This window comes from Triturus cristatus, chromosome 2_2, assembly GCF_964204655.1.
Source record: "Triturus cristatus chromosome 2_2, aTriCri1.1, whole genome shotgun sequence".
Lineage (NCBI taxonomy): Eukaryota > Metazoa > Chordata > Amphibia > Caudata > Salamandridae > Triturus > Triturus cristatus.
In genome coordinates, this window is record NC_140582.1 from 209023011 (window position 1) to 209038979 (window position 15969).

Consider the following 15969-nt stretch of genomic DNA (forward strand, 5'->3'; position numbering starts at 1 on the left):
CAAGCCATGGATACACTGGTGGGGTTGGAAAATGGGTCAGGAGGGAAGCAGTTGGATGGGAGGAGTTTTGATTGTTTTTACACCAAGGGCACGTATTAAGAACCATCACGGGGAGGGGGCTTTTGGGGGAGGGGGGTGCATTTATAAACCTGCACTTCCGTGAGTTCAACAAGCAAAAGAGAATAACAGTTCCCTGAAAGTAGGCAACAACACATGGTAAAGAAACGTTCTGCAGTCAGGACAAAGAATAGGGAGTTACGCCAATAAATAAGGAGCAAGGAAATGCGAGAAAGCCACGCAATCCAGATCAAGGAGCTGAACCAAAACCCACCAAGTCTCTAATGTACGTATTTTAAGGTATTGGAGACAGTAGGTCTTCTCTCATAAAATGTCTGTTGTCGAAGACCTAAAACATAGTATGGGCGTTGGCTCGTGCAAAGCAGTATTTTCCACACATTGCTTTTTTGTCTTAACGTTCTGCCTCCTGTTAAGTGCTTACATTGCGCTGCACAAACTATATCTGATAAGTAGTCTACTGATACACTTTGTCACATTCAACTTGTTCTCGTAAAGGCACTACCACCAGTAGAAGTACTAACAGCACAACCAATAAACCACCACGAACTCTCCAACCTCCAATAGATTACACCAGTACCTCCAGTTTCAAACTACCACCGATCGTTGGCAAAGCCAATAGGTCTAGCATTAATGTGCAAGTGCATGAAATGGTGTATTCTACATGTCCTGGTTTGCATGTTTTGTCCCATTAGCATGGCCAGTGCTCCTTATGTAAGGCTGCAGTAATCCAGTTGTGGCGTGGGGATCCAGAGTGTGGCGGAGGCAATGTCCTCACAAGCGAGGCAGCATTTAAGATACTGATTGCACTGATGTTTGAAATTTTTTTCATCCCAGACTTCGTTTTAGTCTATACTAGGTTTCTGCACAATCTAACTTGCATTTGACAATGCACATTTTGCAGAATTGGTGCATAAAAGAATTTACTCTCATCGTAAAAAGCTAACATGGTCTTGTTAGTGCTTTCTCGTGGTGAAATGATCCCTAATTTGCAGGTGGCGGGCCCAGTCTTAAATGTGTGATCCTCGAGGCGGTAACGGTAGTTGCAGTGAGTTGCTGCGTTAGTTTATCGCTTAATCTTGCGAGGTGTCGTGTTCTGGGGAAGACCGCGTCACCCTGAATCCCCATCCCACAATGGTATCCTTGCACGGTTCTCAGTTTACATTTTTCTGTCGGTTCTAGTTATGTGTTGGAAAACAAAAAAATCAAACTGATATTAAAACTGACCTCACTGTGTTTAGAATGCGTCAATTGTATTTATGAACTATATTGACGTGTTGGGGAATGATCAAATAAAGTAATTTTTTCCCTCCGGTTTTTATAATCTGTGTAATAAGGCCAAAGTGGCACAGAAGTCCTTTGCTCCTGCGTTTTAAAGTTACGGCTCCGATCTAATGCAAAGTTTAAAAATTCCAATAAGTGCCCTGGAGCACATTTTGTTAAGTTGTAATACTTTTTAAAAGTAACCAAACACCTGCGCGAAAATGGGAGGTGTTGCGCTACGGTTACCTCCTAACGTTCAGTTGTGTGGTCTGATACGAGCCCGTTGATTGATGCCAGTGTTTTTTCGCTTTGTTTTCCTGAGCTGAATTTAGAAGCGCTACTGGCGCCTGAGCGGTTTATCATTGTCCAGAGCTCTTTTCAAGATGTGAATTAATAAGCGGGTACCCTGTCCTATGCCATTGTTGGTGGTTCATGTCTTGGAGAGACAGTTCAAGAAACTTGTCAACATATTTTATGGCATGGTGAATTGCTAATTCGATAATGGTGCCCGTTTCACTTAATCCATGTTCTAAGAAGTTGTCCACACAGCATGATCTATTCGAAACAGCTGCGAGTAGTTTGTATTTAATGTAAAACGACATCAGCCTTTACTAAAACATGCATTTAATGTTAAAACGTTATCAGCCTTTACGATAACATGTACTTTAGTGAGTGGAAAATCGTTTTTCACTGTTTCTCATACCTTCAACCTTAATTTAACATTTAACAATGGTGTACCTATTGGATTTGTACGGCGTTCCCGTTAAGTGGTGGCGTGTCAATTATTGTGCCTTAACACTTAAAGTTGCCAATGCCAAATCAATGTTAAATATGTAATAGTTGTTTTTATAGTTAATGCATGCATTTCTATTAACGTATTTTACCAGCAGTAAATTACATGTACATTTATTGTGCTTTTATAAGATGCTTCTAGGTAACTCAAAGCACTGTGCATCTTACAATTCTATGTATAATCCCTTTAAATTTGTGGTAATCTTACCCCGGACTGTAACCCAGGTTTCTTTTTTTTATTATTTGAGTGGCTGGATTGGCATAATGCATATTGGTAATTTGCTCATTTAATTATTGGTGTACCTAATATCAATACTACATGTAAATTGTTGCAGAGGTTAACAATAGTGCATTATAATTACTTTAAATTTGTCTATTGGTAAACGATTAAAGTCCAAAGCAGTGGAATCTTGCTTTGAAAACTATTTTGGACCCACCGTAGTTTAATTGGTTTGAAATATTATTCCAGAACTCTTTGGATTTCGTAGACAAAATATTGGATAAAACAACAGTGCGGTAAGATTAAACTTAAGTTATGTATTCGCTTTGTGCTGTTTGGATGCTTTAATGTATATTATCTATTTGTACTTTTTTGGTAGTCCGAATTCATTATTTGGAAGGGCAAGGCCTGAGTTAATTGTGTTCTTGTAGTTGTACTTTGACCCTCAATATACAGTGAGGTCTCCTAGAAAACTACTTGTGATTAGGGCATACTTTTGTCACGTAAGAATTTTAATATTAAGGTTTGTTTTTACAGGAAAATGTTTATCGGAGGCCTCAGCTGGGACACTACAAAGAAAGATCTGAAGGACTATTTTTCAAAATTTGGAGAAGTTGTAGACTGCACACTGAAGTTAGATCCCATCACAGGGCGATCAAGGGGTTTTGGCTTTATACTGTTTAAAGATGCTCAGGGTGTGGATAAGGTACAGTAATGTTATAATGCCCCCTCGGCTGTTCATTGTTTATCTTTGAACAATTATATCAAAAGGGGTTACCACCAATCTGTTTACATTTGATAAGTAATTGATTAATGTATTGTAATGGGAAATGTAATATTTGCTATTTTTTCTTTTTAGGCTAAACCTAAGACACTATGCTTGTTCATGTAGTTTGAACAAATGTCACATGAATAGATTAGCAAACCGCTATAAACAAACGCCCTTCTCTCCACCTCTTGGTACATGTAAAACGGTTGCGGTCTACAATTTCTGCTAAACTTGGAACATGTTAGTTTTTTTATTTCAAATAATGGCGCAATATTGGATGCCAAAAACGCCACTAAACTAGTCACTTCAAAATATCTCATGCTGCTTTAAAGTTCGATCAATTTAGATCACATTTTTAGACATGCTTCAGTTTTTCAGGTTTACATTGGGACAGAAGAGATTAATTCTGTAGGAACATTATACTATGTTTGTACTTATGAAGGTTGGTTGTTGTAAATTTGTACACCGAATTACTGGGTTCAGAAAAAAATCAAGATTAGATTGAAAGCTCAGCACCTGACCATTTAGAGGCTGTAGTGTTGCAATCCGTATACTGCCACTTTGAGTTCAGGTCTTAAATGTTCGTTACTTATTAAATACCCAGCATAACTAAGAAGGGCATGGTTAATCATTGGCCGCTAAAATCCCCCCCCATCTTCACCTCTGCAGAGTTACTAGAGAACAACTAACAATGGAGAACCTCAATATTTGGAGCCATTGTAAGTTTTATTTATTTAAATGATGGGTTCTGGAAATCCGTGCCCCTTTTTTGGGCCCTGCCAATTAGATGCTGACATGTTTCTTCGGGTTCACCTGATTAATCCCTATACTAATAAAACAATCTCGGTTATGTTAAAATAATGGCACAGCTGACGGTGCTTACTTTCAATCTTGAAATAGAAATTGCAATAAACGCAAGTCCTATTGGAAAATGTTGCAAATGAGCACAGTCTGTAAGGGTTTTGCTTCATCCTCCCTTTCAGTACGGACAGAACTGTCCTTCAAAGAGCTTGTACATTAAGCATGATATATTTTGTAACCGATGGGATCATTGTAACAGCAGTCCTATTAGACTTATCAGACAGTGTTTTTTTCCCCCTGTAAATTATAGGCGGCTGCGTGACTTAGCTGTTCCTTTAATTTGGTGATTCGCTTGGTGTCTTCATTTGTTGGACACAGATGTGTTCTATTCTGGCAGAATTGCTCACTTTTAGCTTGAGTTTTGAGGTTTATTTTCCAATAGTGGAGTATCACGTAGCCATTGCTGTCTGATTTGCTAGTTTGCATTTTTCTTCTAATGGAATGTTACTAGATTTCAACTGAAGTTCCTTAATGGCCAAATGTTCAATAGATTTCTCTCCAGTGTAATTTGGCAATCACTGGCTCAAGTCTTTTTTTGAATAGTTACTGGGATGAAGGACCTAAAATGTCAAAATATCTCACTTTTAAAAAAACAACTTTTTATTGAACAAGCTCAGTACATTTTTTTAGCGTATATGCATGTACACCACCAGGTTGAATGGTAACAAGAGTACATCGTGGGGGTGAAGCAGACACATCCGTCTGAGGAATAAAAACAGTATTGAGGTAACAGTTATATCAAAGATCAGGAGGTGAGTTCTAATAGAAACCTTATCGTACATTACAACGTAAATGGAACCGTGAGGCAGGTCCCGGATCCCACTACGCATTTATGTATCTGCACCATAGTGAACATATTTTTTCCCATCCCTTCACACACACCCTACTTTTGTACACTACATCTTCGGCTTGTTGGCACCAGTCTAAATCCTTCTCCCACTCAGTCACCGAAGAAAATATCTCACTCTTGATCAGTTCTCTGTGTAACACACCACCTTGTGCTGTTTCACCACAGGGACCTAAGGACATGCCCATAAATTACGTGTTTTGCTTTGTCGAAGGTTTTGTGGGTGGCCTATGCCTCTAGCAGTCTTTACCTGAATTAACATGGCCTTAGTCTCCTTAGCAGTTCAATGCAAGTGTCAGTCATATAGAAATTGGTAGAATCCCAGTTTCTGTATGTGCACTAACTGTTTACCACTTTACCTGTCATTTGTGTAAGCAGCTCTTGGTCTGGCAATAACTGCTACAGTGTTGGGGAAAAATGCATTAAACACTATCTTTCTGCTGTTTCAGGCTAATGGGATTCTAGCAGGAGTGTCTCATTGTGGGGTGAGCTGAAACATAACCTAGATTTGCCATGCATTTCCAGACTATACTGGTGCCAGTGTCCTTTCTTGTGTTTGTACTGGGTGAGCTATGGGTTTTAATGTATCTATTTGTATTTAACTGGATGATTGCTTCTAATTGGCAAGAGTCCATAACTACCTGCTTAAATAGGTTTTTAGGTGCTCCTTAAAGAATATCTAGTCTCTTATTTGCCTTTTGGGACCAAACTAGATTTTTGTCTGTATATCTGTGACGAGCAGCATTGTCAGGAAAGGGGTTCACCATACCTATGCTGTGTCCCACCCTTTCTTTTTGTATATGTAGCCTCCTGGGTGTACCTTATGGCCCACAAAGTCTGCGGAAGTAGTACTGTCCCTACATGGATGCCTACCAGGTCTTGTACCTTTTCAACAAAATGATTTGCTATTGTGCTTGCCATAGCTTCCTTCCAGGTTAGTGGCACCACTAGGTTATATTATATTTTTAATACCACAACACTTCACCACATAGCTAGTTTGGGGGGAATTGAGCATGGGGGCACCAAGAAGTATTCTTGAGGCTGTGTTTCTCTAAGATTGATTGTGTAAATATTCTGCTCTACTCATTCATTTCTTTGGCATCCTTCCGTAATGTATAGTTTCAAAATTGGCCCATGTTGTAAATCTGAGACTTTGAAGACAGGAGACTGTTTCCTCTACAAACTAAGTTCAGCATCCTTTCTTCGTATAGAAGCTCAGCAGATGGTCACTGAGTGCATATTGATAAATGTTGTACATCTCAAAGTGGTTGCTTGTGTATTTTGGGACTTTGGCTAATCAGTACTGCTTATTGGGGTTATATCTTGAGATTAAGTGCCATTGACAAAGCAGGTTTCTCTGTAGACTGTTCCTTTCTTCCAAGTGATGCTATTTCGTAAAAGCTATTCGGCTACTCTTAGTTTGGGTCAGCTGCGTAAGCATTTGTTAGTCTTCACTTTTAGAAGTCAACCGATTTACTAAGGCTAGGTTTTGTACAGGATGTTTATTCAGACTGACTTCAGCAAAGACTGGCATCACATACTACTAACCAGTATATGGTAAGCTTTCTCAAAGTAATCATGTGGTTTTGAAATGGGCCTTTCAGTGAGACCTTCTGCTAGTTTTCACACTATAAAAGAACTTCAAGCGGATGCCAGTCTTTCAGATCGTTGGACGCAGAACGCATTTATTATAATTGTAAGAAATTGGATTATTTGGAGTAGGTGACTGCCCACCTTAAGAAGTAATCAACTCCTGTCGGGGTTGACCCTTAAAGTCCCTAAATAAGCCTGAGCTCAACCTTATGGTAGTTTGATGCAAACTTGGGGCTCTGTTTGAAGTATTTATGCAATCCAAATCAATTACCCAGTCAAAACTCCAAGCATTTAAAATTGTAACCCGAATGAGAAAATGAAGTAACATTTAATAAACAATATCCAATAAGGGGAACCAGATTTATCAATTTTAGGAGTTAAGTAAAAATTGTGTGACCACATACCAGTGATGGTCAGTGGTCACAGTAGACCATGACCTAAGCATGATTTGAGACGGACTGCAATGTAGCGCTGGTCAGATGCATCACTAGGTATGTCCTGGTCAAAGATTTCAGATTCTGACTTAATCTTTTACGTTTCAGTTAATCATAGGCGTACACTACTGAGGACCTCAGAGGAGGCGCTTGAAGATTCAATGTTGGAGGCCAACAGCAGGGTTCAGTCCAGGTCAAGTGGCCACAGGTCAGCTAGTTAGAGACTTATAAGAAAAGGTCTCTTGCAGCTTGTCTCCCTGTAGCCATACAGGAAATCGGCCAGCTGACTCTTTCAGTCCACTTGTTTGTCCTGCAGGTCCAGTCTTCCAGGTCACAGCAGGTCTAGTCTTTAAGAGGTCCAGAAAGAGTGCTGAAGAGGTCCCTGTGGATGTCACTTTAATGCCTGACACAAGCTAGTACATTAGGGTAACATTTGGCTCCTCTCCAACCAATGTGGTAAAGTTCCTGGGGTCGAACCGGACCACTTTGTTCAGTAAATCCTGGTCTGCCTTACTGCAAACAAGCTCAAAATGTCTTGTCTCACTAATGTCAAGATGGTGAGACTTCGGCCACACGAAAGATGGGCTCTGAGGCTTGATTGCGAGTGGCACTATGGTAGTTCTTGATCCTCTGCATTTGAACACTGAAATCCAGTTTGAAACACGCACCATACCGACAGTAAACCCAGAGACCGAAGTCTACATGTTCTGTTGTACTCTGAGGTCATTGCTGTCCATTCAGCTAATGCCCTTTGCTCCTTGGAGACATGTCACACCTATTCCACTGCTGAGCACAGAATGGAATAAGCCTTATTGTTGAACCAAATTCACCTTCAGGAACTTCAGGCAGGGAAAGGGTGACTCTTCAAAGTTAATTTTCCTTAATACTTTTTTTTGAAAATCTGACTACCAATTACTTGAGTTTTCAATAACTTAAAAATAGCTGTTTAATTTTTATTGCTGGTCCCATTCCCCAGATAACGCCTTACTTGTCTCTAGTTTTCTACATAAACAGTTTTCGCCTTGGCAGTCCTAGCTGTCCTTTCAGGCCATATTGTTTTAGGTACCTGGTAATATAAATATTTATATGTCCCACTTTTAAATGGCAGGCACCACCCTATCTTGTGGGCTGCAAGTCTTACATAGGGATGACTTACTAATAGTTAAAGGTGGTTTTCACCTTCAGAAAAGAGGGTTATTTCAACATGCTGCAGTGCAGGTTTGACACTGTAGCAGTCAATCTACACAGGGTAGACCGGAGCAATGTTTGCACTGCCACTGTAGTGGGTGGCACAATAGGTGCTGCAGCCCACATTTGGTATCTAATTTCCAGGCCTTGGGTGGTGGTATGCTTATTTGTGTGGCACCTGGGAGGGTATGCTAGCGCTCAAGAAAATGAATGCTGTTCTTTCTGATAAATAATGCAAGGGCATGCTTTCAGTTTATTATGGAACAGTAGGATGGGGCTAGCAGCTCTGATGTGGGTGATGAGAGCGTTCCTGGCTTTTGAAGCGAGGTAGGAAAAGGCACAGACCCGCCTCTGTCTTGATGGATTCAGGAGACTTGAGCGAGGAGGTGGAGCAATTGTCTCGCCGGTGTGTGAAACTGCATGTGGCTGAGGTACACTTGTCCTTGGTTGTGTAGTACTTTGTAGCTGTATGCGAGGAGCTTGAAGAGGGGCTTTGTTAGTGTGTGTCAGGAGCTGGAACACTGCGTTTGTGGCTTGGGAGCCAGTAGAGGTTCTTGAGGTGTTTAGATATATGTATGCAGTATGGTAGTTTGAGAGTCTTTTGTCTGCGTTCTGTATGACTTGGGGCCTCATGATGAGTCAGGGGCTGATTCCGGTGTTTGTAGAGAGCATTTCTATAGTCCAGTCTGCTAGTCTTAAGAGTTTTCGTGTCAGACCTTCAAGAGCCATTTTAACACTTTACTTAGTAGCGTACAAGTAGGTGGCTTGGATTGTTTGCTTGGTTGGTCATAGAGCTTTGATTGTCTGTTACGATTCCTATGTTACTGCCAGCGTTGGGCGGGTGTTGAGTTGGTTCCACCTCTGGGCCACCAGTCTGAAGATCAGACTGTCTTTTCTGAAGAAGACCTATCAGTCTTATCACTGCTGAGTTTCAAGCAGTTGATTCACATCCAGTCTGCAACCTTGGACATGCAGTTGCTGAGGTTTGCTTGAGTGTTCAAGGAGTCCTCAAATGGTAAAGGGATCAGCTAAGTGTATAAGATGTTGCTGAGTGCGTCCATGTTAGTGAGGAGGTATGTAGATTTTGAAGAGTTTAATGCTCAGCAAGGAGTCTTGAGAGATGCTGCAGATTAGTTTGGAGGCAAAGATGTAACAAGCATTTACAATGCAATGGTCTCGACAATATTGTAGGTAGAGCTATTGGTATTGCTCATTATTTTTTTTTATCAGATGGGTATAATGGCATCCATTACCCCACAACTTCAAGCGTTTTGTGAGGGGCGCCCTCGCAGTGCACACGAGAGGTGAACAAATGAACGACATCCCCATGGGGTAGACACCGGTGCAGCTACTGGAAGTCTGCAGGCCGGGGAAAGGGTAACTGGGGGAAACTAAGGGGACAGAGAAAAAAATGGCACAATCACGGGGACAGCAAAGGGGACAGGAGAAAAATGGTACAGAATCACGGGGACAGCAAAGGGGACAGGAGAAAAATGGCACAATCACGGGGACAGCAAAGGGGACAGGAGAAAAATGGCACAATCACGGGGACAGCAAAGGGGACAGGAGAAAAATGGCACAGAATCACGGGGACAGGAGAAAAATGGCACAGAATCACGGGGACAGCAAAGGGGACAGGAGAAAAAAGGCACAGAATCACGGGGGCAGCGAAGGGGACAGAAGGAGAAAAAAGGCACAATCACGGGGGCAGCGAAGGGGACAGGAGAAAAAAGGCACAATCACGGCAGCAAAGGGGACAGCAGGAGAAAAAAGGCACAATATTTACATTACACATTCGGGCACGGGGAGATTAAAAGTTGTAGTGTCCGCAGCTAAGAAGCCCCGATCTGGTCTATTGTGCCTTAGAAATGAGACGTGTCACGGTTTTGTCACCAGTGCTTAGTGCGTTAATGAAACACGAGTCCAGGGAACCAGGGTTTCCACAGGAGCAAACACAGATGCTGCTGGGGCAGAGATTATCTGGCTCGGGCAGGAGGGGCGGGCCAAGCTGCATACATTACGGCTCTGGTGGGCAAAGGTGTGCAGTTCCCTTTGTGGGTCATGGCAAATCTTTTTAGGAACCTGAACGTTGAGGCCACAGCCCAGAGACTCCTTGCATCTGTTCCTCTGACTCCTGCGCCCTCCGCACCAATGGCGCCCACTTAGCATTCCGCTCAGGGGAGACTCATTTACATTGTGAAGGTATTGGAGCGCTTTACATGCGCGCCGGTTACGTTGCACATTCAGGCACGAGGGGATTAAGTGATTTACCTAGGATCACAAGACGTGGACGCGACCCCGAGGGTCGAACTCTGGTTTCCAGCACCAAAATCAGCAGTGTAGCCGACGGACCGAATCCGCTTCCCCGAAAATACTCAAACGAAATGAGGATTTGGGAAGAGTATAAAACAAACATACCACCAGCGCTCGCCCGCTCCCCTCCAACCCGCTCCTCGGACAGGAGATGAGCGGCAGAGCCCTAAAACACAAAACAAGTTAAGTGCGGACACCAAAGTCACCAGGAAGGAACAGAACCGATAAAAACCAACGCTGCACATAGACAATACTTACAGAAAAGAAACACAACTTGCAGAGTCACGAGTAAGACCAAAACACCCACACCGCCGCCTTTCTCCGAGGCGAAGCAGAAACGCAGCGGCGGATTCAGATTCGGGGGCGGGTTTCCTTTTTCTCTCCTCTTGCCATTGGCTGGAGGAGAGAAACACGCCTAAAAAAGGGCGTGGCTAAAATGTGGAAAGAAGTGCACGAACACGCCTCCGAATCTGAAAGACAGAGCCTATTTGGAGGGACGGCTCTCTCCTCCAATGGCTGCCCTCCATTTAGGAAGCCAGCCAATGGAGGAGAGGCAAAAAGAGAGGTGGGCTAAATAGCCACTCTAAGAAACATAAGATCTCCGGACTTCTGGTTCTGCCTTTGGCAGACCGGACGGTCCCTCGACTTTAAAAGGGCTAGGCAGAATCTTTAGGTGTGTCCTGAGAGGAAAGATCTGATCCATCACATTGCTGCTTTGTGGATTCTAGTCTTGTGGAGTAATTGGATTAGAGAGGAAACGTCAAATATTGCTTAGAGATCTAGCAGAATGAAAGTTTGTGTTCCCCCCTGTCCTTGATGTGGATGTCATCTGCTGTGGTTAGGCTTGAATTTATACTGCTATGGTTCCAGGATATGGTTGATCATTCAGGTGTTGATTAATTCTTCTATGACTTTGGCCGGGTAGGGGAGGAGTGAAATGGGTCTGTAGTTCGTGAAAGTCATGAACTCTACTGAGGATTTCTCAAGTAGGGGTAGTATAGTGGTGTTAGCAAAGTTCCAGGAAGAGGGCTGTTTGTCTTGGGCTATATCTTTTACTTATTAGTTTGGGTTTACTGACTATATACTCCCCCCAGAGCCTGAAATACCTAATGAAAAATTCTATAAATGGGTTTACTTTTTCCCAGTAATCTGCTCCCAAATATGCAGGTTACAAGTAAATACAGCTAGTACTCCACTGTGTTAGGCATCAAAGTAAGTACTTTAGCACTGTACTATATCCTTCTGATCTTTATGGTCAATATCTGCAAGGATTCCAGTACGGCTGTCAGATTGAAATTGCAGTTTTGAAAATGCTATGCTAGCACTTTACCACCTTTCACTGTCTACATGCTTTGTATAGGGGGTGGTTTATTCACTTTGTCGTGTAACATGCTTATACGTTTCCTTGGAGTGACTTGTACACTTTTGTCTGGTTGCTGATTTGTTCACATGCAGCTAACTGCCCTTGTGAAATTGAAGGCTCTGTCAAACACCTCCATAGATTGTGGGACAAATGTGAATGTTGGCAGTCCACCTCAGAATGAGTTTATTGAATGGCTGGTCTGTTTCGTCAGCCATTCAGGTGTCTGGGCCAGATTCCTGATGGGAATGAAAGGGTTGAAGACACTTTTTGCAGTGCTAATGGAACAAGTAATTCTTGGGCCATTCCTTAATGTCGCTAAGCCATGTTGGTTAGAATAAATGCCCGTTCAATTGGTGGGAGCACAGGCATTGGGGGTAGTGATCGGTCATTTTCTGGTGGGCTCCAAGTTGGGAGTGGATAGGGGAAGGGTGCTAGCTGGACATTGCTCCCTCCTGATCCTTTATGTGGCAGGTTAATGAAGCACCAAGTGGCTTAGTCACTCAACTGAGGGTAAATTGAAATTGAAATCCACTAGGAACCAGTCTCACTAGGCCCATTTAAATTATATCTGCTCTGTGATAATCTGATACAACCCATAGGTTTTATCAATTGAGCCATTTGGGGGTGTTGCTTCTGAAACAACCATTCTCTTCTAGTCTCCCAGATCGCCAGTATGTTGTAGGCCAGTGTAAGGTAACGCATAGCTGTTCATTTTTTGCTGGGATTACCATGGCTAGCAACGTTGATCCTTAGCAATATTCTCCTGTGAGAGCTGGGTCTGGCTGTAGCCTGCACATATTTTAAGGATAGCTGCTTTGCGTTAGCATGCACTATGGGAGGCCTGTTAAAACTGATTTATTTAAAACTGCCTTAGTGTGCACCCAAAAATAGTTTTTTGCAGTAGTGAGTAGATCAAATCTGTTCAAGTCCTTTGTTGCCTGTGTGCAGTTTGGAATTTAGTTCAGAAGAATGTATTCAGTTCAGTTTCTTGTGGTCCATAGTGTCACCAGTCATTTTCTCAAGTCGTGCCTCTAGCAGTTCAGAAACCTCTCACAATTGTGGTGAAAGTTGCCGTTTTTCCTGTCATTTTGGTAGCTGTCTGGTTTCTGACTCCCAAGATGTTCTGCTGGCAGTGAAACATTAATGTGGCTGCTATTTGATGCCTCCCTGGAATCTGTGAAAGTTTGCTTTATATCTAATTTTTTCTATGGTGTGCTTGAACGTTTTTTCAATGAGTTGGTGGAATGTGTCTTTCACAGTAATTAGAAACCTGTGAGCATGTTTTGCAACCATCACGCTATGCGTTCCTCAAGCTCAATTCTATGGTAAGTTTAAAGTAGGTCTAGAATTTGGGAGTTGATTAAAACCAGGCAATTAGAAATCAGCAAATGTTGAGTGGAAAATTAACAATAGTAGGAGGAGCAAGTGGATGTGTCATGTGAAATCGCAGTGAACACTCAGCCTGTTTACACCAGAAGGCTCTGGGATTAATGGTTTTGGTTACAGGTGAGTTGCCTTGTACTTCTGCATCCTGGCTTTCCCATTCTCGAATTAGTGACTCGCCACCTAGTGGAGCGGCTTGAAACTGCTTCAATAGGTCTGTGTTCATATGAACCATATCCCTGCACCGGTGTCCCCTCGCAAGTTGTCTATTTCTGATTTTGAGGTGCAGATAAAAACCTGATTCTCTCGTGCTCAGTCCCGGACTCGTATTTTCGTGTGTCCGTCCCCATCAGGGCTAGACAATCTTCCCCTTCTTTCAACTCCAGTAGTTTATGCCACAATACTCTGGGTTTACCCAGAGCTTGTTAATACCCAGTCAGACTTAGTCTTTGGGTCTCAAACTATAGGCCCAGTGAAGTTGATCATCTCATGTTTGATGTGAAGATCTTATCTGTCCACCGACTGTGTTCTCCAGCAGTATGTAACTGGCAAGAGGATGGGTAAATCACAACACCATCTTGAACTTATTTCACAGCTGACAAATACCTGCCAATCACCATGGTGAGTTGTGCAGGAGAAAACCTTTCACAACTCTCATGCTTTTGTGTGAAGAGGACTTTTGATCTTGGCTTCTCAGTACTTAAAAATCCAGTTTAGTTCGTCTGAACTCGATAACTGAGTCAAACATTCTTTAGTTCTGCAGCTAGATTTTACTGCTAACAAATATTGAACAGTTTCCGAACAAGACTTGTTTGGCCAGGTGTTTCCATTGATATTTAGGTCTGTCTGCATCCTCTTTCAGTGAGGTTCTCCTTCCCAAGGTCAACGGATAATGCTGAACACTTGGATCAGTAACTGGATTACCACTACAAGCCTTTCCAGCCATCCCTAGTTTTGGTCTACTAGCACAATGCCTTTCCTGTCGGCCTTAACAGTAGTCAACTGAGTACCAAGATTCTTATGTTGGAAGCCTGCAGTTTCCTTGCCATCAGCACTTTCACCACTGCCTGAAATGGAAAGTGTGAACAGTTTACCTCCTGTAATAGGACTCTGTCTAATCACTGTTTAATGAAATAGAAATGAGTGTCTAAAAAGAATGGGTGGAGAAGAGTTGACATCCTTCCTCTCAAACAAGTGGTATCCCCAGTAACAACTTTGCTTTGCTGTGTTCTAAGCATTCCACTTAAGGTTCCAATTTCACATGGAGGATATTTTACCTCCATGAGTGATTAGATGTGGGTGACTATAATATTGCTGAAAGCTTTGGATGAATGAGACTCGCCATTTCATCTTGTGATGTCTTCTAATCTCCTGGCTTTGTTTGCCTTCTCACCTTTCCCCGATATTCTGTCAAAGATGGTACTCATGGTTGCCAGGGCCCAGATCTTTGCACCCACACTGTTTCCCCAGTACTTTTTCAGACCAGCCCTTGCAAGTCTGAGGTATGTCATGAGAAAGCATCTTTGTGTTTTCCGGAAGAGACAAGTTTGTCTTCTGTTCTGGTGTGACTTCTTCAATGTCGCCTGACAATTTTACATTGTATCAAACGCAGGTTCTAACTGCTGTCCACTGTCTGGAAAGGGGGCTTTCCAAACCTCTGTGGCAATTGCTGTAATCAAAACATTTCGCTCTTTATTTTTTGGGCGGAATAGAGGCTTCAAACTGCAGATTCTTCACCATTAAATGTTATCCAGCCTTCGGACTGGATCTAGAAAATCTTAAGCAATACCTGTGCGTGCTCGTAGGTGGTGTTGATTGGCTCAGCTTCGAAAGTCACATTGTGGTGCCTATATAGGTGCCACCCTGGCACAGTGACATCAGTTCCTTTCTTTCCAGACCCGAAGCGTGGATTTGGGGAGCTACCTTGGTCTCTTTTTAACCACTTTCTTCTACTCTTTGTTGAAAGAAATTATACAGAAGTCTGTATGATTCCCACGTGGTTGAGCCACTATGCTAAAGCCTACGCAGGGTGCAGTTCGATTTTCCTCCATTGAGGTGTTTCGTGAGTTGGTGATAAAGCTCCTGGTGGCGCGGCAAAAAATGACTGAGCGGGTAGACCATCGTCCACAGGAATTACCCAAGACTTCTTCCTCTAAGTCTGGTAAGAACAAGTCATTGAAGCGTTTTTAGCTTCCCTGTCCGAACGTCATGCTTCTAGGCCCTGTACTACTCCTATGGAGCTGGCGTCTTGGTATGCACCATGCTACTCGGAGTTCCTCCTGAGACTCCAACACAGTCGAAAAGGTTAGAATGCCATGTATGCCATCTTTGAGCCACAACTCTCTGGCAGGCTTCCAAGCCCCATGGAACTGAGAGGTGCTGCGGCTGGGCTACTGCCAGTGGGTTCAACCCCTACCGACGAACGCTGGACTCTCTGAATTGGGCCCTGTATCTGTTCTGATGGCACCACGGTTTACTATACCCACCCCTATTTCCTAGTGCTCCTACCCAGACTGCCGCTAGACGATTAACTCCTCTATATTTCTGAATGAGTCGGTGAGTCAAGCTGACACAATGCTGCCCAGACCATGTCCACCCTTGGACTTGCTGCATATGTACAGGCTGTTTCTTACTGAAGGGGTCATGAGGAAGAAGGGTAGGCCCCTTTTGGGGATGACCCTCACCAGGAAGAAAACCAGTTGGGTGACACCAGCAGCCTGGCCACCTCCCTAGATTCTGTGCATCCTTTGCTACTGTGATGTGCAGGACAGCGGAGGTCCTTGACCACCTTCGACCACTTGTGGTCGAGGTAAAGATCAATGTCTTGACTGAGGTGCTTTACCCTGTGGTGGGCTATGCTGATACTAT

The 15969-nt window shown here is 43.0% G+C and overlaps 1 protein-coding gene across 6 annotated transcripts in view; it reads left to right on the forward strand.

Moving 5' to 3' along the window:
* HNRNPD (heterogeneous nuclear ribonucleoprotein D) overlaps nt 1-15969 on the forward strand; it is a 54063-nt gene that overhangs the window by 4538 nt on the left and 33556 nt on the right. For all 6 annotated transcript variants that reach the window (XM_085641238.1, XM_085641242.1, XM_085641241.1 and 3 more), the window contains exon 2: nt 2888-3056. In XM_085641238.1, the coding sequence (XP_085497364.1) occupies nt 2888-3056 (169 nt within the window). The remainder of the gene's footprint in view (nt 1-2887; nt 3057-15969) is intronic.